Source organism: Ischnura elegans, chromosome 4 (genome assembly GCF_921293095.1).
Source record: "Ischnura elegans chromosome 4, ioIscEleg1.1, whole genome shotgun sequence".
In the NCBI taxonomy this organism is placed as follows: Eukaryota; Metazoa; Arthropoda; class Insecta; order Odonata; family Coenagrionidae; genus Ischnura; species Ischnura elegans.
In genome coordinates, this window is record NC_060249.1 from 57,515,514 (window position 1) to 57,543,004 (window position 27,491).

The following is a 27,491-nucleotide window of genomic DNA, read 5'->3' on the forward strand; positions in this document are numbered from 1 at the left end:
CTTAAAACTAAAAAGAAGTCATCTTAGCCGTAGAATTAGTACGTGAAGGAGAGGAAGGGATGAAGACGGAAGAGTTGACTTAAGGTGGTGAGTCCAGTGTTGGAGGTTGGAGATTTTGGCTGGGGTGAGTAGGGGTCCCTGTGTAATGATTACGGCATTGATAACAGCGAGGAAATACGTAGGGAACTTAAACCACTGGGTTGACGAGTCCGTCAATCTCTCTATTTTCCAATTCGTTCATTTGGAGTCCTTTTGGAATGAGATGTAGAAACTCGGCTTGAGAGGTACAGCCGTGGCCTTCAACCAGAATGTGTTTTGCGAAGCTGAATTTTAGGTCTCCGCTGGGATAATATCCGTGAGATTATATCTAATGCATGTGATTGTAGCTGAGATATAAAACACGAGAGCACTTCAAGCACAGCAATTCGTCTGATAGATGGGAAGGTAAGCTGTTGTCTCCATGGCGCCCGTCGTCAAGGGCAGACTAATGCAGGCGCCAGGTTTCTCTCAACCCTGCCATTCCCTGTAGCGAAAACAGCCCACGCTTTCGATCGCCTGCTTCTTCGAATACTTACCTACCACGAGTTCCTTTACTAATTCCTGACCTCTAGAGTTCCTGAATGGGTACTTGAGACCCTGCTGGATACTTGAATGCAGTCTTGCTACTCGAGCACCTGCTTTAATACAGATGAGTACTCGAATATCTTTTTACTACAGTATACGGCAAATACATAAGCGTCAATATGAACTAGAGATAAGAGGAAAAACACTTAGCATACCTTACGATCGTAAGCATCTTGAGAGTCGCGAGTTGCTTTTCTGGAATTCTAGTTTTCACAGGAGTTACAGAAAACAGGAACACGAGATGGAAATGAAAGAGGCATGAGTAGTTAGGAAATGGAAAGTCGGGAGACAACGGGCTAAACTTTTCGACCGTCCAACCACCGTTGAGATATTTTGTTCCTTGCCGACGAGAATCAAAAACTTCTACTAAGCGACTAAGGACACTGAGGAATTTTATAAGCTAACCTAAAAAAAGTTGGACTCACATAATGCGATGCTCTCTGTATTGACTGAAGGAAAAATGCTGTTTGATGAAAAAAAGTTAGGAGGAAGTCCCTGTTTCTTCATTTTTAGAATGTTATGTTGTCTTGGAGCATTGTTTTCTTTTAAAAAAATATTAACATTTTATTTAAACCGCGGAATTAAATTTAAAACATGTTCTTCATTATTCCGTGGTATTCCATTCATGCACAATGAAACTTCAACAAATTACTAGACATAAACTTATTACAAAAAACTTTCAGAGTGAATCCATTCCTTTTTTTTAGACACTGGTAAATAGATCGCGACATTAGTATTAATTGTCGTAACTAACATAAAGCGATGTGGATAACTTCAATATCTATCCTTTTACTGGTAAAAATAATACCTTGGAGGATATAAATCACTGATGTCTGGTTTAGCAATCGAGAAAGAGAAAGAATCGAGAAGCCACAGCTAAGAAGATCAGATTTACGATGCCCAATACACATTTGAACGTTAGCTTATGATTATGTTATAGAAAATCAATCAAGATGCACTGGAAATGTAAAAACGGTATGAAGTAAAAAAACACTAGATCAAGAAACAGTATCTGTGCAATAAGAGTTTAGAAGATAATCAAATGGCGCGGCAGAGTCAAGTATTGAATCGTGCAATAACATAAAAATGCTTGGAAAAAGCGAAAATATTAGTGCCCAACTCAGAATTGCATCAGAATTTTTATTAATCCGACTAGATAAGGAAATGGGGAAGATGTTCCTTCACATGTTCTTGAATTTAGAGTAATTTTTGCGTCAACTAATCTATTGAACGTGCTTGGATAGAAAAAGCAAAGGTCAAGGTAATAAAAAAAATACTATCAGCTCCATTTTCCAATGTAACACGGAATGGAATTAGACGGTCATGTATTCATTAAGCACGCAATAAAAGAGGTTGAATGGAAATGGTCGATGGACAAATACGTTGAGCAACTAGCGTGAGGAGGAGGGAGAAGGATGAGAATCAATCGGGCAGTGAAGACTTGGCGTTGAATTATGAGTAATGAAAGGCAACCGACGACCCCTCGCCGTTTATGATGGAAAATTAACTGAATAAAACGTAAACCACGTAAACCTCTCACAAGAGGCGAAGAAAATGGGATCAACGGAGATCTCTGACGCCATGAAGTAAATAGGAGATCAATGAAAAAGATATTGGATGAAAAATCACATACAAAATAAGTACTGTACAAAAGATACAGTGTCCGGCGTGATATGGTGGAAATCTTTGATATTCAGCTTAGTAAAACCACTTATCTGTTTCCACACACTTTTATTTACACCGAACATGGTTTCGGTACAATGTAATTTTATTTTATCAAAATTTATATCTGAAATGTACAGTTGTGTACATTTCAGATATAAATGTATCCATTCCTCTGTACAATAAAATATACGCAGTAATGATAACTGTCTTTTGATAACTTGAATCTCGATTAATTGTATCAATGCAGTACAGGAGGCATAAATCTTAAACTTACTCATATGGGGTGAAGGAAGTTGAATAGCTTCATAAATCAATTACGGTGATATCACTCGAACAATTACAAGTGATGTCCTTGTGTAGGCTTTCGCGGTGTGGCGAAGATTCAGGGTGGAGGTTTTCGGGGTTAGCACCGCGTAGATTGGTCTCTGCAGACAACAGTTTCGCCGGCATTGCAGCAGGCTCCTTCAGGTCAATGAAGTGGAGATCCGAGGTATCGCCCGTCTCTTATACACCCCGTCGGAGGCCGGTGTCTTCTCATTGGTTGGTTCATGGGGCTCAGTTGGCTTCTCATTGGTACGCCCCTCTTGGTGTTGTCTTGTCTCTCCGGGTTTCTTTCTGAGGACCCTTTTCCATGTGTTTGAAAGCTGGTATCCGTCCTCCCTGTTGAGATTTCTCGGTGTCTTCATTATCTCAATAGCTTCCCTGATGATCCGCGGGAAGTATCTTTTTTCCATAGCAATGACTTTTGCATTGTCGTAGTCGGGATGGTGATTCGGCCCACTCCATGTGTGCTCAGCTATGGCCGAGAGGCGTAGTTGCTGGTTCCTAGGAGCTCTAACTGTTGTCTGCAGAGACCAATCTACGCGGTGCTAACCCCGAAAACCTCCACCCTGAATTACAAGTGATTTTTAGGAAATTGAAAATATCTTTTCTGACTACAAGGGAAAGATCTTTAAGGGATATAAACTACCCCGATTTGCTCAGTAAATGCTACAACCCGAAGACTGGTTTGGCTGGGCAAGTGGGAATGTAGAGCTGTCCGAAGACTCAATCGCTGGGGTGCATTCACGAATTCCGGTTAAGAGGGCCAATTTCTTTCCCTCAGCCTTCTCATAGATTATGGCTCTCGGTTTGAGTTGCATGAAAGCTTCACCTAGATTTGAACCCGGGACCCTTCAATTGAAAGCCAAAAGCTTTTGCTACTAAGGGACCACATTTCCATGAATACCGCTGCTGGAAATAAATAAAAATAGACTCCAATGCAAACAGGCTGGGTGAATCAAACTGATTTGGTAAAAACCCCGAATAAAATTGATGGAAAAATAGAAAGAAACAGTAAGATTGAGTTTATTCGTTTAATTTTAGTGGCTTTATTTAGTAAGCGGTGTAATTTATAAAATACAACTTCTAATTTTATTTTCAACTTTAGACTCTTTAGTGATGGTTTTCCGGGTTTACACCGCGTAGATTCATGTTTCGGGTCGGACCCGAAGACGGGAGCTGGAACGCGCCCGAAACTGTCGTCCGCAAAAACATGAATCAACGCGGTGTAAACCCGGAAAACCATCACCAATCAACTCACCGCGGAAGCCTCCGTAATAATTTAGATTCTTTACTTGAACTTCATCTTTGGAACCGTATACTACTTTAACAAAGTCTGAAAATGTACCCTTACCACCCCATGTCATTCATCACAATTTTCTTTCCAAGATTTTGAATTTTATTTTCGACAGGTCCCAATCGTTTTTTCCTTAAAATTTCTTAAGCTTCATTCGCCCAATGCACATATATACCCAAAGAGACATAGAAATAGAGAAACGGATTAGAGTGACATTCGGATTGAGAGGAAAAATAAAGTTTGCTTCAGGACTAAGTTAATATCTCCACTTCTTATCACGGCGTTTCCACTCCCCCAACCCCCTATCCGTCTCATCTTAGTTTTCATAATCAACCTCCGATTGGATTTCCAGGGAGGCGAGCAAAAGGTGAAAGTTCAGAAAGTAATTAAAACTGTCGCTTTCTATACGATGGGAAATCCCTTCAAAATGCGGGGTAAGGAGATGGATGGAGGACACCAGTACCGACGGAGAAAACCAACGCTCAGAAGTTGTGAGAGCTTTGAAATTGCGAGAAAATTGGGAATCTTCTGAAAGATAACACAACAGAGCTTCTTTACGACGTTATCCAAGCACACGACTCTATTTATATGGTCCACAGTGTAAACGCTTCATACGTGGTTTAAGGGTCCGATAAATTGACATGAGATTTAAGCGGATTAACGGCAAAAATCTGGAAGCATCACGTGCGATTAAGAACCACTTTATCATGTTCGCCAGAACTAATAATTTCACTCTTTCCTGGCAAAACTGACAATGAGTAGAGCACGAGAGATTTATATTGAGACACATAAGGATATCGACAGACGTTTTAGGACACATTTCTACGGGAAGAAGGAGCCACCAATATCTTAAAATATCTGGCATTGGGTGGATTGTCAGTTTAAATGTCACATTAACAATCAGGGGAAAGGTTCATATAAACTTATCATTTTCAATTTCACTGACTTAACCTGATTTCATGTCGGAATTAAAAAAAATCCCTGGCCCTATACTAATTTCAAAGCAGTCATACACAGAGAATTCATGGAAAAATACAGCCAAGTATTTGAATTAAGTCAAGCCTCGGTGGCGGCGGGGTAAAGTCCTCGCCGGCCAAACAAGAGATCGAGTTGGGCTCGAGCCCCGCCTGGGTAGGTTGTCCCTGTCCAGGGCATGGTTGATCGTGAAAATGTAATTGTTAACTTGCTGAAAAACCCTGAGGCAAAAAGTGTGCTGTGCTTTTTCCGGTATTCTGGGAATAAATAGAAAAACAAATAAAAACCAGTAGTACCCGTGACAGAAATTAAGACAAGTACGGGAAAGTTCGGTCAGCTGACAAAGCTGGTAACACGACGAACTCAGTTTTTGTTTTACGCATTCACAGATAGCAGCATGAGTCCTAGCTCTTCCTGGGATTCAGGCGATTACTGACTAACTTCAACGCAGAGGACGGCGGGCCAGATTGTTCTGCGAGCAGTAGTGAGAAGATTTATCTTCTTCCAACGCGATTGTAACTTTTGTGGTTGTCAGAGTATGGAATTATTCGATTCCGCGAGTGTTTATACTCTTCCCTAAAATATTCTCACAATATAACTCCTCATGTAAAGAGCCATGACTACAGTAGGTTTTTAAGATAAGCTAAGAGTACTGATAAATAACTTATAAACCAAAATGGCGACGCACAGTGGGATGAAATCGAAAAAAGCTGGCCAAAAATCATATCTTCTGTATACTTTTTTTTACTATTTAATATGAATCTTATGACATTTTGCCGTAAAATTGACTCGGAGAGTTTTTTTTTAAACAAATTCGCGTAGACTGAAAAATCCTAAAATCGACTATTCGGACAGATGAAAAATTTAATTGAAAATAATAGTTAGCAATATAAAAATAAGTAGTTTAGCATTAAATTGAATGGTTTATATAAAAAAGTTCATATATAATGCATAAAATAAATTTTTAAAACATTATTAACGATTTTGTCTATTAACAGTTGAACATTGTGTCAACATTTTTTCTGAAGGGACACACATCAGAAATCACCTGGCAAGCTATTTATATTTTGAAAAAAAAATAATTGAAAACGTACCACATAAAATAATTTATGAACCATAATAAATTAACATGAATATATAAAACATAAGAGAAGATAAAGAATAAATTTACCAGCCCTCATCGGATTCCCAGCCGTCACTGTCCTCATCTGAAGTTGGCTCCTCCAGTAAAAGTAAGTATCGTATATCCTTTGAAACATTTCTTTTAGCATTTCCGCATACATGTCTATTGACATAATAATATCCGAAGCAAGGAGGAGCCTTCGGAAAAGATCTCCCATTTTAGCTAAGGGCAAAGTTTTTCGCGTGTAGCAAATTCAATACGAATACGTTAAAAAATACTAGTACCAACCAGAGCAAGGAGTCTTAAAGAAGAGATTTATGCATGTCTTTTGGGAAAGGTATATTCTCTCCAGCCAAAATTGAAATTTTATTACAAATCTGTCGCTAGTTCTCTTGCATTCTTCCAATTCCTGAAAATACCTCTTGAAAAAGTATTTGTTCATGATGTTCCTTAAAATTTCCTTTGCCTTCACGTCTTTACCCAAGTTTGACTTATGATGAAGTTATTGAAAGGCCAATTTACGTTTTGAAGACAACGAATTTTCACTTCCATTAACAATAACGTCATGGATATCATTGCAAGTTACTTTCATGCGCTCCATTTTTTCTCATCCGAAATATCAACAGTGTGAATCACTGAGCAGGGGACTCGCAATTAGAATAAAATTCCCGGAATAATATACACATTCACTGAGATAATTTACTTGAAAAACGTACCTTTATATCGTTCCGAGAAACCCTCATTACAAAGAGGTAGTTAGGCCTCAACTCTGAATTTCACGATCTAGGAAAAATAAACCCTGGTTCTTCGCTTCCGTAGCACCAGCACTGAGATCCTTTCGCACTCACAAAGATTAACTGATTAATTTTCTCGGTACAATTATGAAACGGAATATTTTTTAACCAATTGGAAAGAAGCACTGGTGGAAAACACCGTGCGAGCTACTTACAATTAGTAGAAATCACTTGCGCGGATATCTGAGAGAAGCGATCCTCAAAAGTACAAAAACCCCTTCATAGACCTAGGCAATAAAGCAATGAACGGCATTTCTACAAACGGACAGCTATGCATCGATTACAGAAATTCTTAAATGCTAGATAAGAATCATAACAAGAAGGTTGGGTTTACAAGCACAATAAGGATTAACGCGGTCGGCAGTATAGCGGCAGTCGACGCGGCAGCGCTCCGCTACTCTAGTGCCCTTTCCAGTGTTTGAGCTGATGGGAGCTATAAACGGCCTAGGAGACTGCGGATGGCAGGATATGCGAGGGCATAGTGGTTATAATTGGGTTTTTCAAGAATAAGAATATATATCTTTGCAGCCGCCCGCTTCCCGAGACAAGCTTCTGACTTGCCGGCGCAATCGTTGAGTCCATAATATATGCATGAGCGTACCCAGCGAGGGACAGGAGGGGGCAGTTGCCTCCCCCCCACTAAAAGCAAAAATCGCAAAAGTCTTTGAGCAAAATCATTGCTGAATTGAAACGAAAGTATTATAAAAAAATTTCTGTGAAACCACGAAAAATGATATGTATTAGTATAAGATATGTAACTAAAATAGAACTATATGATCTTGTTTTTTCTCGGCGAATATTTCTTATAAATATTTCTCGGGTTTCTAGCCGAGTGAGAATTTTTTGGCCTAACGTTTCGACGGAACACTCTTCCATCGTCCTCAGAGAATTAATGTGCTGCAGGCCTGCCTTCCTGCGCTTATATAGCCGTTCAAACCGGGGGGCATTGTTGTCGCCTTCTGTCCGTTATCTTTTTGATTAACGGTTTCCATTCCGTGCTTATCGTGTACCCAAAATCGCGATTTACTTTACTCTTCTCCAGCCGGATCTCAATGGCTTCTTTAAGGAGACGATCCCAAAACAAAGGTGCCTTAGAGATCACTCGAGCCTCATCGAAAGGTATTATATGATCTTCCGTTAGGCTGTGTTCAGCGAGGGCCGATTTCTCCGGATGGAACAGTCTTATACACCTCTTGTGCTCTTTAATTCGTGTCTCTATCGTGCGCCCAGTCTCTCCGATGTACACTTTCCCACACTGACATGGGATACGGTAAACTCCAGGTGTTCTGAGTCCCAAGTTGTCCTTCACAAGCACTAAATCCCCACGCAGTTTTTGCGGTGGTATGTGTATAGTTTCAATATTCCGTTTTGCTAGAATCCTCGATATTTTCCCGGCCACAGTTGAGACATAAGGCAGACAAGCTCTTGCTATGGGTTTCTTATCTCCGGAAGGCATATCTGGAACGAGGAAGCTTTCAACGCGGTTATTCTTGTGCTCTGTGTTAGCTCTTAACAGGGCGAGCGAAATCTCTTTCTTCGTATACCCATTTCGGAGAAATGTTTCCCGTAGGTGATCTAATTCTTGTGGGAGGCTTTCTTTGTCTGCTATAATATTTGCACGATGCAGGAGGGTGGAGAGAACAGCTCTTTTTTGAGATGGATGGTGGTGACTTAAGCCATTTAGGTACAGGTCAGTGTGTGTTGGCTTCCGATAAACTCGGTGACCTAAAGTTCCGTCCTCCTTTCTTTGGATTAAAATATCGAGGAAGGGTAAACTTTAAGTTCGTCACTTTACCCCACCTTCTTCTACCCCTTACCTCCCAGCCAGGACGGCCACAAAACCCCACCTCGCCATTTGAATGCAGAAGCACTCCACGAGTTAAACCACGACTTTCACATATTTGCTACACCTCTGGAGTTTATCCTTGATTATAATCTGATTTCCCCAACATTTCCATGAATTCCAGCCTCGATTTTCATTTCCTTGACTTCCCTGACCGGCAGTCACCCTGAATATGAGACCACGATGGGGAGGAAGAGAATAATTCGAAGGACTTCTTTACCAAATAAATGGGAATGTAAATTTTCTCGATAAAAGTTCATTGAACTTGGTATACTTTCTAAAAATTGGTGCTTACCTGTGACGATGATTCTGGCTGGAGGGCTGGTTCTTCGTTGTCCAGTCAGGCGATGGACGGCTTGACAAAAGAATCGAGCATATCCATCCTCTCTAGTAACATCTTGGATGTGCAGCGAACCTCGTTTTGTCATTGTGTACCTAGGTGAGATGAAAAGGAATTTGCATGAGATAGGACAATTTACGAATAGGACAATTTAACAATACCCGACGAAAATAGGACAATTTACCAATCCCTTTAAATAAAACCGAAATCAAGGGCTCCATTTTTCAAATACGTTTCGCACTTAACATTTTATTTTTGTAATACTGACGTCTTTGATACAAATATGTTATGTACTTAATATTTAGATTCATCAGACGCTACAAATGGAACATGTTTCTCTATGGAAGCGAGGCTTGGACGTTGTCAGCGGCAGAGAAGTCTACAGTGGAAGCATTCAAAACATGGTGCTGCCAAAGAATGATGAATATTAAATCAATAGACAGAGTAAGCAATGTGGAATTGCTGAGAAGGGTGGGAGAAAAAAAAATCTTTTAAAATCCCTAAGGAGAAGACGTGACAGCTTAGTTGGCCATATTATGTGGCATGGTGGCACGTGAAGAAAAGTGGAAGGGAAGAAGGGCAAGGATAGGCCCCGAATGACCTGGGACAGGTTATAAAGGATGTGAAAAAGGAGGAATACGTCAATATGAAATGGCTAGCGGATAGGACAGATGAATGGAAAGCTGAGTCAAATCAATCTTAAGATTGTTGACGAATGATGATGATAATTTAGCATTAAATTTGGTCATAAGAACGCCTAGGAAATTGTGCTTCTTTGAAGGAAACTCCGGTCATATTACAATATGTGCACAATAAAATACGAACAGGAAAATATTAAGATGGAAATAAAAAATGCGATACTAAATACAAGTAAAATTACCAAAATCCTCAAAGTTAGATCTCTCGCTAAAGCAAGGAGTAGATAACGAGAAATAATTAGGTAAAAAAAGCATTTAAAATTAATAAAAAACATGATACAGAATAACTTTCTCAATTTAATAATCTCCCCTCTTTTTAGTCCGTGTCAGTGACAACATAATTTATGGGTATTATTTAAAGTAATTCATTTCTCGAGTTTTATTCAACGGCCACCGTTATATGACATCTGGATCAAATGAGGGATCATTCTCAACACGAAAAAAAAAATTGCTTCATCGAAATATATGCATATAACAAAATATAAATAGAACAGTTTCTACATCCCCTCTCCAGAAAAAATCTCTATGAGATTATGTGACATCGTGTGACGCGACCAAATATGAAACCGGGGCCTTTAGTGGCAACAGTGAGTTTATCATCAGATTATCAAGGGCCGAAGAGGGGTTAACGATCATAAAAAAAACAGGTAAAATTTAAAATATCGGCTAGGAGAGTGGTGCAAGGTTTTGACAACTCAAGGGGGAAAACCGTGCATATTTAACATATGTATTCGAATACGAAAAAAACCGCATTATATCCCGTGAACGTCATGATGGCCATGGACAGCTACAGCTCATGGATTTTCAAATACCGCACGATATCCCCACGCAGGTAACTGGCATTATTGGGTTCCCTTGTCGCCAGCTTAACTCAGATAATCCATAGGACGGCAATTGAGAATCCAAAGTTGGGAAGAGAAGTGAGATTAGTAGGCAAGCACCCCCACCAATCTGCTCTGCATTGTTACTTTCCTACAAATCAAGGCCGTAGTGCTAGAGCAGAAGCCCCATCAATATGAACTCTCCAGAAATGCATTCATTTAGGGAGTAAACAACCCTACACTACGCCCATTTTTTGCATAGGATTTCCTCTAAACAGGAAATAAAACGGAGGAAAGAAGGAAATCAAAGAACAGGACCTAAAATAAAGTCTGAAGTTCGATTCCTATCTCGCAAGCGCGGACGCACCCGCGTTCGTCCTCGTCGGCTCTTGGCTGCAACTACAGCTACAACAATCAGGGGTGGATTTAGTGGAGTATTGCAAGGGAAATGACCCCCCACAAATTTGATCAAATTTTTTTATATTTTCATTAGTTCAACAGTTTTTGTATCCTTGTAAAGGGGTAAAAGGAGTGTGTATGCAAATGCATGACTACAAGTCCCTAATGTGAGAGAATTTGAAGTTTTATTTCTCGTAGGGCGTAGCACTCCCTACTGTAAAAACGCCCCTCTCTTCCGGAGGGTATTCCATTCTCCCCGGGCCCTGGTCTTGACCCCCTCCCAAATTTTATGTCGAATCCGCCCCTAATCAATCTAGTAAAGAAAAAAAGTAGACAGCGTAACGTTTTCCAAACCCCAAGACATAGTACACATGGGATGCAAAAGAAAACTTATCATGAGGAGTCAAGTTCACAGCGCATAGGTGTCACCCGAAATATAAAAAACCGTAATTTCTTTTGATGCCTTTATTTGGAGAGGAAATTACTTCCATTCGGATGGAATTCGTCCCACCCTCCCCCGTAACATTTACCATTGCGCCTTCGGTTGACCGAATGGAAAGTCTCCCGAGTTTGACATGGGCTTCACTCACCCGGCCCTAATTCGCCGCCCACCCTTTGAAGTCCGCTCTTCGGAGTTCCGTGAGTTTGATGAAGCTCACATCACCACCTCCGACGACTGGCCATGGAGCCTCGGGTTCTCCCCGCCGTGAATATTTGTGTTTCATCAAAGTTACACATCTCTTCCCGCCCATCTGTTATGGGCGTCGGCGAGCAGGGGGAAATGCGAGAGACAGACAGGCGAGGGAAGGGAAAGAGGGGAGGCCCACCGACTGAAACGCCACAGTATTCACGCGAATATGGCTCTTTATAATGACGCATATCTCTCACTCGACCGTCTCTTTTGCCGAAGCATTACTCGCTAAAAAGTCATGCTGCCACACTGAAAATTTTGAGGTGTACAAAGTAGGCCATTGTCATCATTTGCCTTGCGAGTCGAATTTGAAAATTTTACCAATTACTTATCCTTCTAGAAAAAGTGGTAGGTAACGACACTTAACTGCAGTGGCGCCGACTCCATGGGGCCTGAGGGGGCTCGGGCCCCCTCAAAAATTCGTTATTGGTGTGAAGAAACAATGTGTCAGGCTTGTCGATTTTCCCCGGAATGTCCAGATATCGAGATTTAAGTTATCATGGTTCTAATGTTGATCATATGACTCATCTAAAATGCTTAAAAAACTTAAAACTCACTACTTGTAAAATTTCCCGGGGTATGATCCCCGGTTTGGGCCCCCCCAATATTTTTTGTAAGTCGGCACCCCAGCTTAACTGTATGGACTTGTAGAGTTTTGGGGTGCACGGTTTCAATTGTTCTAATATGGTGCTCAACACTCACGAAATTTTACTGTGGGAGCTAATACTTGTATGCTTCGTAACAAGGAAATAGTTGGTAGAAAAACCCAATCGAAGAAGGTATTCCTCAAAAAGAGGAGTCCTCTAACTGCAAAAAATGTAAGCGTTGATGTTCGGATGCTCTTCATTAAGAGCGTGGAACAGTTGGCGCATGCTTCTTTATGGTGGTGAGGCATGGACGGTAACAGCTGAGGAGAAGTCAAGGATGAATACTTGGAAAGTTTTACCAATTAACGACCACTTCAGAAAAAGTGGTAGGTCAGAACACTTAACTCAATGGACTAATTCCGTTTCGGGATTCACGCCTCCAATTGTATAAATATGGTGCTCAATATACGAGATATAACTATGGGAGGTATTGATTTTCAGCTTCATAAGAAAGAAATAGTCGATAGAATAGACCAAGCGAAGAAGGCATTCCTCAGATAGGGGAGTCTTCTTCCAGATGAGAAAATAAGCGATGAAGTTATAAAGTTCTTTATTAGGTCTTACATTTGGAGTACGATTATCTATAGTAGTGGGGCATGGATGGTAATAGCAGCGGAGGAATCAAGGTTGGAATCTTTCGGAATGTGATGCTATGGAAGAATGGTGAGGATCAAATGGATATATCGTGTGAGGAATGCCGAAGTCCTGTGAAGGGTAGGAGAGAAGAGAAGAGAAGCCTTTTGGAAACCATAGGTAGAAGACGCAACAATTATTTAATCGCCCTCATTACGAGACGCGATGGTCTGTTGAGAATTATCGTCGAAGGACAGGTGGAAGGGAATACCAGCAGAGGAAGGCCACCGATGAAACAAATAGAGAGGGGTGATGAAGTATGCAAAACAGAAGAATTAGGCACGTGTTAACAGGTTAGCCGATAGAAGAATTGAGTGGCGAGTTGCATCTAACCAATTTTAGGATAGATAACTGTTAATTATGGCCTTTAAATTACCTTCTTAGGAGTAATTCTCTTTCATTATAAAAACAATCAAATCTTGAGCAGGTTTAACTCAGCTGACCGTGAAAATTTAAAGATGATTGCACAAGCTTGCGAATAAATTTTCACGAAATAAGACTGGTCAAGGAGAGGTGTGCGTCCTCTCAATATCATTAGCAGCCGTCTAGAGTACCGGTGGGAAAATATGAAGACTTGAGGAAGAAATATTAGCAGGCGCAACAGTGTCGAAAGTTTCACACTGAGTGATTTATACGCCTAATCAACCATTATACTAAAGTTACTTTCATCTGGCGGGCGGACGCTCATTGGGCGAATGAGGTATCGTTTCCAGCCAGAGGTTGTGTGGGGAAATTACATGCTCCGAGCATCACTAAAGCATGAATACACTAATACTCAACCCCTCATACATATTCTGATTAAGGGCGAACGAAGGCGTTTGAGGGACGCAAACTTCGACCATGAGAGTCCGATCGAGCATAAAATAAAAAAAATAGAAATATTAATCGATTTAAAACTTTGGATGTTCAGAAGATTCGGAAATAGCAGAATAAACATACGTACTCTCCTTAGCCTTGCCTTAGTTTCTTCAAGCATATGTATATTTTTCCGGGATACCTTTTGCGTTCCATCTCAACTGAAGTCAATGAAAAATACCCGACGACAAGAGCAGAGGGTGAGCGAAATATACCTTTTAAGAGAGTCTTTTCGTACAAGAAAGTTGATGAACACGAACATACATCCATAGTCATCCATGATGGGAGAAAATCCAACCAAGTGGAATTCGAACCCGCGGCCTCGTAATTAGCAGACGGGAAAAATTTACCCCGCCACCGTGGCAAAAATATTGGCAGTGGTTGGAATTGAACTCACGCCTCCGATAAAACAGATGCCTTAACCCAGCACCTAAGACCGCTTGGCCACGCTACCATATGAAATCTTAATGCTAGCCAGCTGGGAAGAAAATATTCTCTTTTTGCGGATCGTGGCGCCATTCTCGAAGACTCAATGAAGTCAAGGCATATGATGAATGAATCCAGCAGCAATATCCTTGTATTCCTCAAAACTTGACAAATAATAGAAAATTAAAATTATCATATGGATGCTTACTCTTTCAAATTGTTTAATATGTGAAAAATAAAGAATTACTTCATGATGAATACTAACTATTTTACAACCGACTAAGTACTAATGTTTTCTCCAGTATCGACCACACATGCCAAATAGCATTGGAAAGGCGTTTTCGTTACAGCAGTTTTTGTAATATTAATTTTATTTGAAAAACCTCCAATAGAAGGATTCAACCCTTGAAACTCGACACAAAGTAAAGAAAAAGCGTCAACTCTGTGGGAATGACGTCACCTTAACAGCGCAAAACAAAGAAACGCATCAGCACATTCAACAGATGAACGAATGGTTCACAAACTCAAAAGAATGCTGTTGTTTTCTCTTCGCCTTGACAAACTTAGGAATGAAAACGTGAATGTCCACTGGCGGAAGATAAACAGGAAGTAGCTGTGTGTGCTCTCTTCAGTTGGATCAAGTTTCCACGAGCCAAATCATATGAGTTCAAGGTAAGTCCTTTAACAGATTAAAAAAGCCTAAAACTCTTCAAAACTTGGAAAATAATAGCAAATCAAGAATTATTATTTTATCTATCTATATCTACATACTACTCTGCAAGCCGCGTGAATAGGCGTGAGGCGGGGGGTGTTAGGACACCAGCCTTTAAAATATAAAAAGGAAATGCTCTTACATCTACATAATACCCTGCGAGCCACCTCTAGGGTGTTTGGCAGGGGGTGATCAATCACCAACATGCAATTGGACTACCATATGCACACCACACGGTCCAAAAACGTCACGCATACTAATAAAAATTATACTAACACATGCTGTTAGAAATAATAATAAAATTCAGAACATTGCATTAAGCTATACATAAGTTAGTAGGCCACACTACAAGTCATCGAATTTATTCGTGAGTTCTTACGCTGCCGTCATAATCTCAAATTGATCGTGATAAAAAGGCATTCTAAATCTGTCTGTTCTACAGTCTATCTCTCTAATTTTATTTACATGATCTGATCTTCCGAAGTACGTTGGCGTTCGTAAGATATCGCTTACTTCATTAGAAAAGACACTGCTATTGAATTTATCTAAAAGGAAATGCTGTCACGAATTTACGCCTAGCATTTATTAGTCTTTTATCATGTGCGGGGAAAAAAATGAATTGCCATACCTCTCCGTTCGGCTAAATATCTCTCTATATTAATCCTTTCTTTTACTTTTTTGATTAAATAAAAATAAAGAATAACAAGGAAAAACCATTGATTTATTTATACTTGGTGGATAATTAATTACTAATAAAGCATAAATACGTATTAATTTTCTGGCATTCCCTACAATGAACATTTTCTGCAGCGTCGTCAACGTTTCGAGAGATGACGTCACTCCTCAACGGTTGACGCAAGTGTCGAGTTTCGTGTCGAGTTTCGAAGGCAGAATCCTTCTATAGAAGGTTTTTCGATGCACATGAACGTTTATCATCGCAGAGAAAACTTCACTCAATTGCATTCGCTATTTGGCATGTGTGGCCAATACTGGGGAAAAATTGGTATTTTGCTGATAATAAAGTAGATATTATTAAGTATGAAGTAATAGTTATTTTTTTATACAATCAGAAATTGAAGAAGTAACCATCCATATGATAAATTTTCCATTTTGCCAGGTTTTGAGGAATTCAAGAATATTTCGATTAAATTCATCCAATGTCTTGAATCCATAGAATATTCGGAAATGGACCCAAGATCCGAAAAAAAGAACAATGGGTAACTTCTTATTTTTATTTTGAGCTGGCTGGCTTCCACCTATGTGGTAGCGTTGCCGAGCGGTCTAAGGCGCTGGTTTAATCACCAGTCTCTTCGGAGGCGTGGGTGCGAATCCCACCGCTGCCATTATTTTCGCCGGCCTCGGCGGCGGCGGGGTAAAGTCCTCGCCAGTCTGCCCTGAAGACGACAGTTGTTAACCCGAACGGAAGCTCGAGAAACATCCAGTGCAAACCCGAAATCTTTTAACTTAGGAACTTGTCAGGTCGCGAACAGCGGTGCCATATCAACACTTTGCACAAAAAACAAGAGAAACTCAAACTCTTCAAAACTTGGAAAATAATAACTAATCAAACATTATTATTTTCTGAGCAAAACGATACATTTATGTGTAGATAGTGAACCAGTAATTAATAACGCGTCCTAGATACATATTAATTCTTTGGAAGGCCCCACAGTGAACATTTATGAAGCGACAGCCACCAAAAAACACCTTAAAACGTACGAAAAGCAACACTTACAACAGATAAACGAATGCGTAAACACAGTAACGAATACCCAGTTTTGTAGTTCTCGTTCCTCTTTCCAAAAACCTGGGTTGGGAAGCGTGTATGGCCAGGGTGGAAAAGTGGAAAAGTGTATGGCCAGGGTGGAGAAGCAAGGGGGAACGGGAACCCTCCCTTCGCCGAATCTAGCCGTGCCGTGGGAAAAATCATTTTCCGAGCTGCGAAACAGCACGAGGAAGAGAGAGAGGGAGGGAGAGCGGTCGGCTCTTGCCTGCCCTTATGCCGTGGCCGACGATAGTCCCGAATTGCATTAGCGTAATGGGCAAGCAGGCATACTGCCTCCCTCCACCTCTTCTCCCACGACCCTGTGCGAGAGAGACTGTTGCTGTCCGTTCGTTCGTTCCTTCCCGGGTGACCCGGTAAACGTAGTGAAGCAAGTCTGCTGGCCTTCCCCCTTTGCCGCCAAAACTGTTTGACTTTAATCAACTCTGATTGCAACGGCCTGCCACCCTAATTACTTTAACTCCTTCCCCGCCGCCTCCTCTTCCTAGCCATTTTTCCTCGCAGATGACCACCGTCCGGTGGCGAGGCCCAGGGTAGGTAGTACATGGAAACTTGGTAGGTGCAGCGGGTCAGGTGGGCGTGCAAACTCACGACCCCTTGCCTCCAAAACACATTTGCCCGCAGTCCGAAAATGGGAGAGGATTTTTACCACATTTCGAAATGTATGCATCACGAGTGACGCATCTCTGATAAATACTCTGGTCCTTTCTTGCGCGCGCCCCTCCGTATGAAGTCCACTCGTGCGTCACCGCCGTCTGAAAGCTTTCTCGAGTGGAATCGGGTGGTTGCCTCAGCGGGAATATGGGACGGGATAGGCGATACCTCGCGTACTCTACACGCTTCATTTCCGACAATGGCCATGACTGCATCCATGTTGCTTTCATGCAAGGTACGTCATTCCTGTATCCTAAAACGTGCCCTTTTGTAAGCAGTCTTCGACGTCGAAGCTAGTTAGCACAGCAAGGTCGTGCATAATTGCATATCACTTATTTCCCGTAAACATTATTCCACTAAAATTTCACTTAAAATTTTCCAAGCCAATACAATTGAGTGGGTTGGAAGACAAGGGCTACAAGTGATTTTTTCTCAACAGAGTTAGGTAAATTTAATTGTTAGAATAAATACACAAAAACTTGATTACCAAGGGAAACGAGTGAGTCTCTGTTCTATGCTTACATCGAGTGGAAAATCATATGCACTACTAAGTATATAATTGATCTTGTCTGTTTTCTATACCTAATTTATGTACCTAACTCTGTATAGAAAAGAGAAATCACTTGTACCCCTTGGCTTCAAACCCTCTCAATTATCTTAGAAAATAGATGAGTGGATCAAAACTCCAGCATACAAATATTACTGCGAAATCATGGTAGGGAATAAAGTAATGTGGAAATACAAAGCGCAATTATATTACGTATTGAATACCGAATGGTATGAATGCTGAAAATTATGACTTCATTTCTTACGCAGCGAAGTGTATCGGTAATAGTAACAAGTATACCTGACCGCCAGCTGTTTGATAAGAGTTTGAACCTTAGGAAAGACAATACATTTTTTCAATTGAGCAATCTCTCATTGATGCTTAGCACTGCAGTGAAAGTAGGAGATATTTGTTTGCAGTATAATAATGGCCAACCTGCAAGCCTGAGTCTGAACCACACGCCCGATGATGACTAATTAAAAGCGAACCGATCTCAGCAAAAGAAGGATAACTCAAGCACAACGTGCGTACTTACCCACCCATCGTATCTAATGAGGAAATTTATAACCCACAGGTCCGTTTTGACACTGACGGTTGAAGCATACCCTCATCCAAATAATGTTTCTAAAAATCTTACGTATTTTCGTGCCCATGAATCCAATTTTCCGTTAAAGAAGTAATGAACCATCCCATAAATATCTGCATTCTCTCTATCGATGACGTCCTGCTACCAATCTCCAAGGTTTGTTTTTGATAAGGTTAAGTTTTCCCCGTATACATTGAGTTTTTGTAATATTATTTAATTATTGCTACCCACTAAAAATTGAATAAGTGCGGTCTGTCACCAAGAACGCACTGTTACTCTGCTACAAAAGATGACGATATTGCAGCTACAATTCACATTAATAAGGTTGATCGTTTTGTTTGTGTACACATTTCAAAGTAATTCAAACATTTATTAAACATTTATATAACTTGATGTAGGTCTGATTGAATAATTGATCATTACGCATGTAAAAAATAAAGGGCGGGCTGGAATTAATTATTTGATTTCATACCATACAAAGAAAATCTATTAGTTTTGAAAGCGGTAAAACTTAAAAGTATCCTTACAGGGATAATTGATGACGAATTATTCATAAAAATAAACGTGAGGCAGTGCAGTAAAAAGCCACATCACAAATCCTGACTTGGATACTTGGGTACTTAAAAAAAGGAAAATAAGAAACTTACCGTCGTTTATAAGTACAATTTCCTAAAATATTACCAAAATATTACGAATAGCCTCGCACAAAACGAAGAAACAGACCCTTCAGCGAGCGGTGGCGGATTAAGATCGTTCCTTTGGTAAACAATACCTCTCAGCGATAAAGCGTCTAATGTGCGTCGATAAGCGTCTATCTGATATTCCTAAATTATTTTTTTCATTTTCTATAATTCTGGTGAAATAAAACCTTTCATTGGATAGCCACCTCAAAAATTTCATATTTTCCATTTTTCTAGAAACTAGGGGGGAGGGGCGTGGGGGATGAAATTGATATTTTTCATATTCATACTGCCGCTTTCAAAATAGACCAATTTTATTTTCACAGAACCCACTTAAAATGGAATTAAATTCAAACTCAGCCTTTATGTTTAGCATGCAGTACGATCAATTATTTAATGAGGCCGAAATCAAGTGATATTTATGTTAAATAAATGCTTGAGTTACTTTGAAATGTGCACACACAATTCCAAAACGATGGACATTCTGAGTATGAATTTTAGCGGCAATATCTTCAGATCTCCTCCTTACTACGCGAATGAGCACGACCTCAATAATTTAAATCGCCTGAAAAAAGTAACACCAGAGACCCTGTGGCTTTCAATTCTAGGTGTCTCAATATTAGAGGTAGGTAATGACGCGAATGAGCACGACGGCCTGTTCTAGTCCAGACGGCACGAATGACGATGAGCATTGGCGTGGATCTTTCCGACGGGTTTATCCCTTTCTCCGCCCACTGTTCCAATTTCACTTGATGAGCATTGTTCCTGTCGGCATTGTGAGTGAATTGCGGTCCTTCGAATCCCTTTGTCAATAGAGAAGGGATAGCCTCGTTGTGGGGGATGCTAAGCCAGATATGGCGTTTTCTGCAGGCCACACGATGCCTAACAATAGGGATAACGTGTACACGCGTTTGAGAGGACCATTATTACGCCCCAGTATCCTTCCTTGCTGGTTCGCACACCATTTTAGACTATCACCAGTTTCAGAGAAGAAGGGTACGCGATTGCCACCGATGTTATCGCGGAAGTGTTATCCTCAAACTCGCTAAGATAAGGCTCACAGGCTATCGACAATCCTTTCACGCGACGAAACTTACAATTAGTAGTTAATCAAGACAACAATTTTGTACCACAGTAATGCCCTAGCCATTGCTGTAATTTTTTAATCTTTTCATGGTTTCATTAATAATCCTTTTATTAATATTCCTTTGTATTTTTTGAGGATTCGTTGAGAATTTAAAATACTTGCATTCCAAAGTTTCGCCTTTTCATGGCTGATGGAAACCAAAGAACAAGTATATGAAAACAACATAACGACACGTTGGTGCCCCTGGTAGGTATGCTTTTCATTGCTTCGTTTATATGATACTTAAGACTAATAATACGTGTGCTATGCTTATGGAATGTTGATGTGTGCCACCTCTTGGCAGGAGAGAAAATAGTTATGAAGAACCTCAAACAGGAGAATTTTGTTACTTGTGATTTTATATATTCTACGGTATTATCTGGTGATGATAGCTATCAATAAAACAACCGGTTTTTCGGATTATGTACGCACACCCAGAAACTTAAGTCAACATTAAAAATGCCTTAGCCATTTTGTGGGGAATTCCTATCAGGAACTATAAATACGGCCCTTAAGGATTTAAATATCAACTGAGAATGAGAAGACGAAAAAAAGAAAATTAAAGCGAAGAAAGTTTGCTGCATAAAATCAACGGAATCTCGCTAAAATTTGTAAATAACAAACGATTCTAGTTGAAAATGCGATTTTGGTGATAATTAAGCCATAATTCTCAAAGACATGTTGGAAATGAGAAAGATCAGAAATATTCCTCGTCATATAAAAAATATATTACGCGCAATTTTAATAATAACTGTGAAATACTATAATTATGGTATGACATCAGAGTTTTAGGCAAATTTTTCATACATCCGAATTAAATTTAACGAAAACAATGAAGTATTCTTACATTCTTAGAAGAAGAAGTTAGGTTTACCTTAAGCGAATGAAAATGTAGATGTAATCACGACTTTCCACAAAAAATACGAGATATATATTATCATCAACCAACGTCAATAAACTCTGATAAGCGGAAAAAACTGTGAATGACAACCTACTTTCACGGTACTTATCAATTTCCCTATTTCTTTGCCATGCAAACAATCGAAAGATGTGATGATAGTTTCATGATATTCAAGGCAGTTATAAAAAGCAATATGGAAAAATATTCCTGTTCGTCTGATGTAAATGTAGTAACTCAAAAGTTATTTCATAATGCATAAATAGGCTGAATAGGAAATAAATTAACATTTTCAAATATCCCATGAACGATAAGTTGTAACTAAAATAAGGTATTTTTATGGAAGAAAAAGAAATCCAACCTTCAATAAAAGACTAAATACGTATATAGCTTTATGTATTACACAAAATTATAAAAAATGGGGTCAAATTATTAAAACCCTGTAGAGGGAGATGAAATTGTTAGAATTAAAATGAGCGAATCATTACCAGAGATCTAATTTTCTGTACCATTAAAAACCGCAGCATCATTTTAACTAGTGACTTTCGAGATTAAATTAAGCGGCGCCGCAGTTTTCTATAAGCCTAGTTTTCTTAATAAGTAGGACACTTACGCATAGAGTTAATTACGGAGCTGAGCTTGGAATAGTTTGATAATTAGATTAATCAACTAATTTTTACATTGAAAAACTGATAAATAATATGAGAATGGCAAAAAGCAAGTTATTCCTGAATTTTGATAGGCTAAATATCCTAATCACGGTCAAGTTCCAAATATAACCCTCATGCTCTGCAGCTCATAACTACAAGCTATGCACCCATAATAAAAACACTATCACCATCTTTAAAATAGATATCCCAAACATTAATAATTAGATTTCACTGGTATAAATTACGTCAATAATTAATTATTGAGAATCACACAAACAAAATCTTATCCCGACTACAGAAAATGTTTCCTTGAAGAGCCTCCCGTGCATCATTTCTAGAAAATATCTAATGAACACCAATAAATGGTTCACCGATAAATTCGGGAATGCGACGAAGTAGTTGCAATGTTGGCAGTTGCCGGGGTAGCAGTAAATGATCATTTAATATTGGGGTTAATGGTTAGGGTATCTTAATTCAAGACGTCTAGAAAATAATTACACAGCAGCTGAAGATATTAGGCAGTTAGATCCACCAAGCCGAAGTTAACTAGATCACATTATCAAAAAATCCTTGAGAAAGTATTAATCACTCACCATAAATTGTAAGCATTTATTTGTGACTTGATAGCGATTAAATTTCTTGAAATAACCACTATCCTTTAGAGTATTGATTGATGAGAATAGGACTTATTCATTACCTCGTGAAACCCCCAGAAAAACCCAGGCCTGAGCACAACAAATTCAGCGAGAGCGTAATTTTGCAATTGCTCTTATCAGCAGCATACAGGTAGGATTTCTTCATAACTAACGAATGGCAAATGTAGATGACAATAAGAGGATAGCCTTTTAAGTATCGGGAATGAAGAAAAATATAAGAGGTACAATAACGCATTTTTTTATGGTTTTTCAAAGTTTTCTCCACGATAGTCAATGCACTTTTGCATTCGATGGAACCAGTCGTTATAACACATATTCCATTTCGAAGTAGGGGTAGTCAAAATTGCTGTTTTGCAGGCATCAACCGCTTCTTCAGACGTCTGGAAGCACTTTCCTCGTAGCATATTCTTGACTCTGGGGAATAAGAAAAAACCATTGGGGCTTAAGTCCAGGCTGTATGGAGGATGATAAAGAATTTCGACGTTTTGTTGTTCCAAAAGCGACTTTGTGACTCGAGCGTTGTGTGAGCTTGCATTGCCATGATGGAGCGTAATGCGTCGATTTGGGTTATGTTTCCGAAGCTCGGCGATCATATCCGGCAAGCAGATGGTCGTATACCATTAAGCATTAATTGTTTAAGCATTAATTGATTTTCAAGAGCAATCATCGCTACGTGACCTGATTTGGCTACGAACGATGCCATTTTCTTGGAAACACTGCGAGAGCGAACAACTTTTGTCGGTTTGAGCTCACTTTGAAAGACCCATACTGAAGATTGGCGTTTTGATTCAGGCTAGACTCGTAGCTATAGATCCATGATTCATCAATGTTACGATGTCACTTACGATGTTTTGAACGTGCTTTGATGCTCCCAAGTTGAATCGATGTAGAGTATTTCGACACCATTTAACTCGAGCTGCTTTTTGTTCTTCTGTGAGGAGGTGCGGTATCCAGCGGGAAACCAATTTTTTAACACCTAACTCTTCGTGTAAGATCTTTTGAACTGAGGTCCCTGAGATGTCCAATGATGCATGCATTTAACGGTATGTAACACGACGATCTTCCATAATGATGTTATGTACAGCATTCACGTTTTCTTGAGTGAGGGCGGTTTTTGGTCGCCCTTCACGCGGTTCGTCGCTGAGGCTAGAGCGGCCTCGATGAAACTCTGCATACCAAAGATAACCGATGTTTTTGATGGTGCTTCTTCGCCAAAAACAACAAAAAGTTCTGTAACGCATTCTTACTGGGTGAGTCTTCGTCGAAAGTTATAGAAAATTATGGTGCGATACTGTTCATGACTTAATTCCATCTCGTACAGCGACTTGGGATCGCCACCGTTTTAAAACTATCAGGCCGATCTTAATGAAACTTTGCATGGACATTAACCAACTCAACCAGTTGTTTATAAACACCATTTAAAGTTGATAGGTGATAAGGAACGTTCTATTCCCGACACTTAAAAGGCTACCCTCGAAGTAGCCAATGTGATTCGATCGAAATAAATTGACTAGTTTTCCTTAAGATTCGAGTTTCCTAGGAGGGAAATATATTAATTACAATGGATCAGAAAAAAACTCCCTGATTATCTTAACTTTTTTCATGGTGATCGCTTGCGAGGAAAACCTAACAATAACATTCTATAAAATTACATAAGAACAATATATCATATTATTCGAAAATAAAAAGGAGACTTCGTTACTTTCCACTGATTTATTTCGTCCGTACGACATGTTTCGATATTTTGAATTTAATATCATATTATTATTATTATTACAAAAATTCCAAGAATAAGTGGAATGGAGACAATCATTTGAAGTAGCAACTACATCGACATCACCAGTAGTTCTTTCATAAAGTTTCACCTACAACTAAAAAACTAGATTAATTTTGTCCCATTAGGCTTCATCCTAAGCATGGGATTCTTACGCCTGATGCATATGACCCTCGACCTTCCTCCAGCCGACGAGTGCTACTGTACGTAACTGCGGTCGTAATTACAGGATTTAATACTCTACCGTAGCACCTGTTTCGCATAACATGATGGGTGAGCATCTATGGCGCCACATACTCGCACTGTGATAATAATATAAGTCGAGGATATGGATTCGTCCAGTAAACATATCAATACCCACACAAAAGCAGATGCATAAAGCATTCCATATAGACTGCTAGCCCTGATAAACATGCAAATGAGGAGCCTTTAGACAGAAAATGAATAATTCTCCTTATTAAGAGTCGCACAGAATAATTATAACACTTCAATGGAAGTTATTACGTCCTTTCATTAGCAGTGAGAAAAACGGATTTCAAAAGTAGCATTTTCTCAATAGCAATTTAATAATAACAGGACAATAATAATCTCATTTTCATTATGTTGCAATTCGAACGCGTTGCATATTTCCACATCAGTCCGAAAAAAGAATTAGGCGCTAACAAATACGAGGCACGAAGGAACTTTTTTGTAACTGGAATATTGGTGCTGGTATGTTTATCATTAACACTAATAAATTCTACAATTATTTTCAAGGACGGCGTGATGGTTAAGCTAAGTAGATTCGGAAATGCGTTTTACTGACGAAACCTACCAATCCCCATTGGAACACCTTCATCGTGTCTCTAGCTCAGAATAAGGCCTACCACTGTTCACTTGAAAAAAATAAAGGCTTTATCACCCAAACAGTTTCATTTCCAGAGAAATTTTCGACGGCACTGAAGCGTAGACTCCGGTTGGGTGATAGAATCACGGTGGAATAGTACAAAGTCTAATTTTTCAAATGTTATGGACTTACAAGAACGGCAGACGTTCTCTACATAACTATTTATCCTCATTGCATTCAGTACCCCATATGCTTTCCCTTCAAAGATAACCCAATATGTGCCCCTCTTAAACAACTACATAAAGAAGTGAATGTGTTCGCAGTTGCAGGATAAAATCCGAAATCCTTTACTGAAATCAATGATTGGCTAAAATCGCTGGCTAAGTCACCACCACACGACTTGAGTGGAAAGATAAACGGAACGAGACAACGGTGACTTAACAAATCGATACGATTTTATCGGGATCGAGAGGAACCAGATGGGCTCAACTTTCCCGAAAATTTTAAGCGATACAAACTCAAGCGTAACTGGCTCCCCTCCCCCGATTGAACCCCCATAGAAGTATCTCCTTCTTTAAATGAACTTCCCCGTAATGTGTAGTGTTTCCCGTTTTTCCTGCGGATGGAATAGATACATTCTTCAAGGGTCTGATAAAGGTGAGGAAGTCAGATAAGTATCCAAATATAACTTGGGCATCTATGGAGATTTTAACCCGGTGTGAAACCCGAGAAGGATTTATCCGGCTCCCTCAAAATTTTTTAAGTCACAGCCGCCTTAACCTATGATGGTGATGAAGATAAAATGAATAGACCAATTAAGTAATGAGGAAGTGCTAAGAAGGGTGGGAGTAAGGAGAAGTCTTCTAAAAACCTGAAGGAGAAGAAAACAACCTAGTTGTTCACATTATGAGGCATGATGGAAATCAATCGTAGAAGGGCAGGTGGAAGATAGAAGGGTAATAGACAGCTCCGAATGAGTTACATATAATGGGTTATAGCGGACGTAAAAGAGAAGAAACACGTCCCAATGAAAATGCTATCGGATAGGAGAGACGAATAGGAGAGCTGCGTCAAACCAATCTTAGGCTTAAAAGATGCCGTATCCGGCGTGATACGGTGGAAATCTTTGATATTCAGCTTATTAAAACCACTTGTCTGTTTCCACACACTTTTATTTACATCGACCATGGTTTCGGCAACTTGTGCCATTATCAAGGCCTATACCTTGATAATGGCACAAGTCGCCGAAACCATGGTCGATGTAAATAAAAGTGTGTGGAAACAGACAAGTGGTTTTAATAAGCTCAATCTTAGGCTTGTTAACTAATGATGATGAGTGTCACATCTTACCTTCCGCCGGGATGGACGGTGGTTCGTCCCCCATGGAGCGAGTGTTCCTTGAGCCAAGCTGCCACCCTGAGCACGGGGTTCTTGCGGTTCCTGAGGCCTCCGCCCCTAGACCCTCCTCCGGCCGACGAGTGCTGCTGGCCATTGGAGGGCCGCGAGGACGAAGAGGAGGAGGTGGAGGGGGAGGCCGGGGATGAGGACCCGCTGACGTCACAGTGGAGGACCGCCACGTTCCCAATGGCCACGAACACGTCCACAACGGTCGGCTGCCACGCGTCTGACGTCATGTCTGCGGAAGAGAATGATCAGACAACCATATGAGCCAATATGAAATGAAAATGAAGCGTCAGATGAAAATAAAAGGTAGCTGCACTTTTTCGCAATTATTTCAATGCGCACGACGCGTTAAAAAAATTCTGGAAAAGTGCATCTATTTTTTAGTTCAATACGAAACTACATGCCTTAAATGGTGAGCTGAGAAAAATCTCTTCCGAAACCAGCGGCAAAAATTTTAAACCGTTAGGAGAAATATCCCGTGACGAAAACCTTGCTGGCAACCGTAGAGGTTCAAAAATGGAAGAGGAATTTCAATGTCCGCTATATCATACTTTTATCAGTTAACTTTGAAAGTAGGTTTTCGCAGCGAGGGGCATCGTCACTAACGGCTTCCGGGTGCAGCTGCGTGTTGCGCTTTGTCGTGCAAGCTTTCGCGTCCGTTACAGGGCGTAAAAGCATTTATCAGTTAAATTTATTTGGAACTATTAAATGCTTACAATGGTGATTTAACATTAATGAGAACAATTCACCAGTGATCACTCTCGTTCAGCGATTCAACCCAAAGGTAGACCTAGGTAGGGGAGGGTAGATATCATCCCAGACTTATCAATAGGCGCGTGCGAGTGTCAAGCATTCACAATTCCGTTTCACGTGCCACCTCGCACTTCGAGGGTTTTTCTGGATGTCTCCGAATGCTGTTCCCGGGATTCGAACGTGCTAAGTGGCCCAACGCGCTAATCACTGGGTACCACGGTTAGCATCCCAGTACATCAGGTATCTCACGTTTAATGCCAGGAATACAAAAGCTATTCAAGTAATTTTTT

General features: G+C 40.0%; 1 protein-coding gene across 1 annotated transcript in view; it reads right to left on the minus strand.

Annotated features, from left to right (window-relative positions):
- The window catches only part of LOC124158145 (Down syndrome cell adhesion molecule-like protein Dscam2), a 168,236-nt gene that overhangs the window by 116,434 nt on the left and 24,311 nt on the right, over positions 1–27,491 (minus strand). Inside the window, exons 3-4 of the mRNA XM_046533329.1 lie at positions 26,395–26,680; positions 8,938–9,077 (exon numbers count right to left, since the gene is read on the minus strand). Of these exons, the coding sequence (XP_046389285.1) occupies positions 8,938–9,077; positions 26,395–26,680 (426 nt within the window). The remainder of the gene's footprint in view (positions 1–8,937; positions 9,078–26,394; positions 26,681–27,491) is intronic.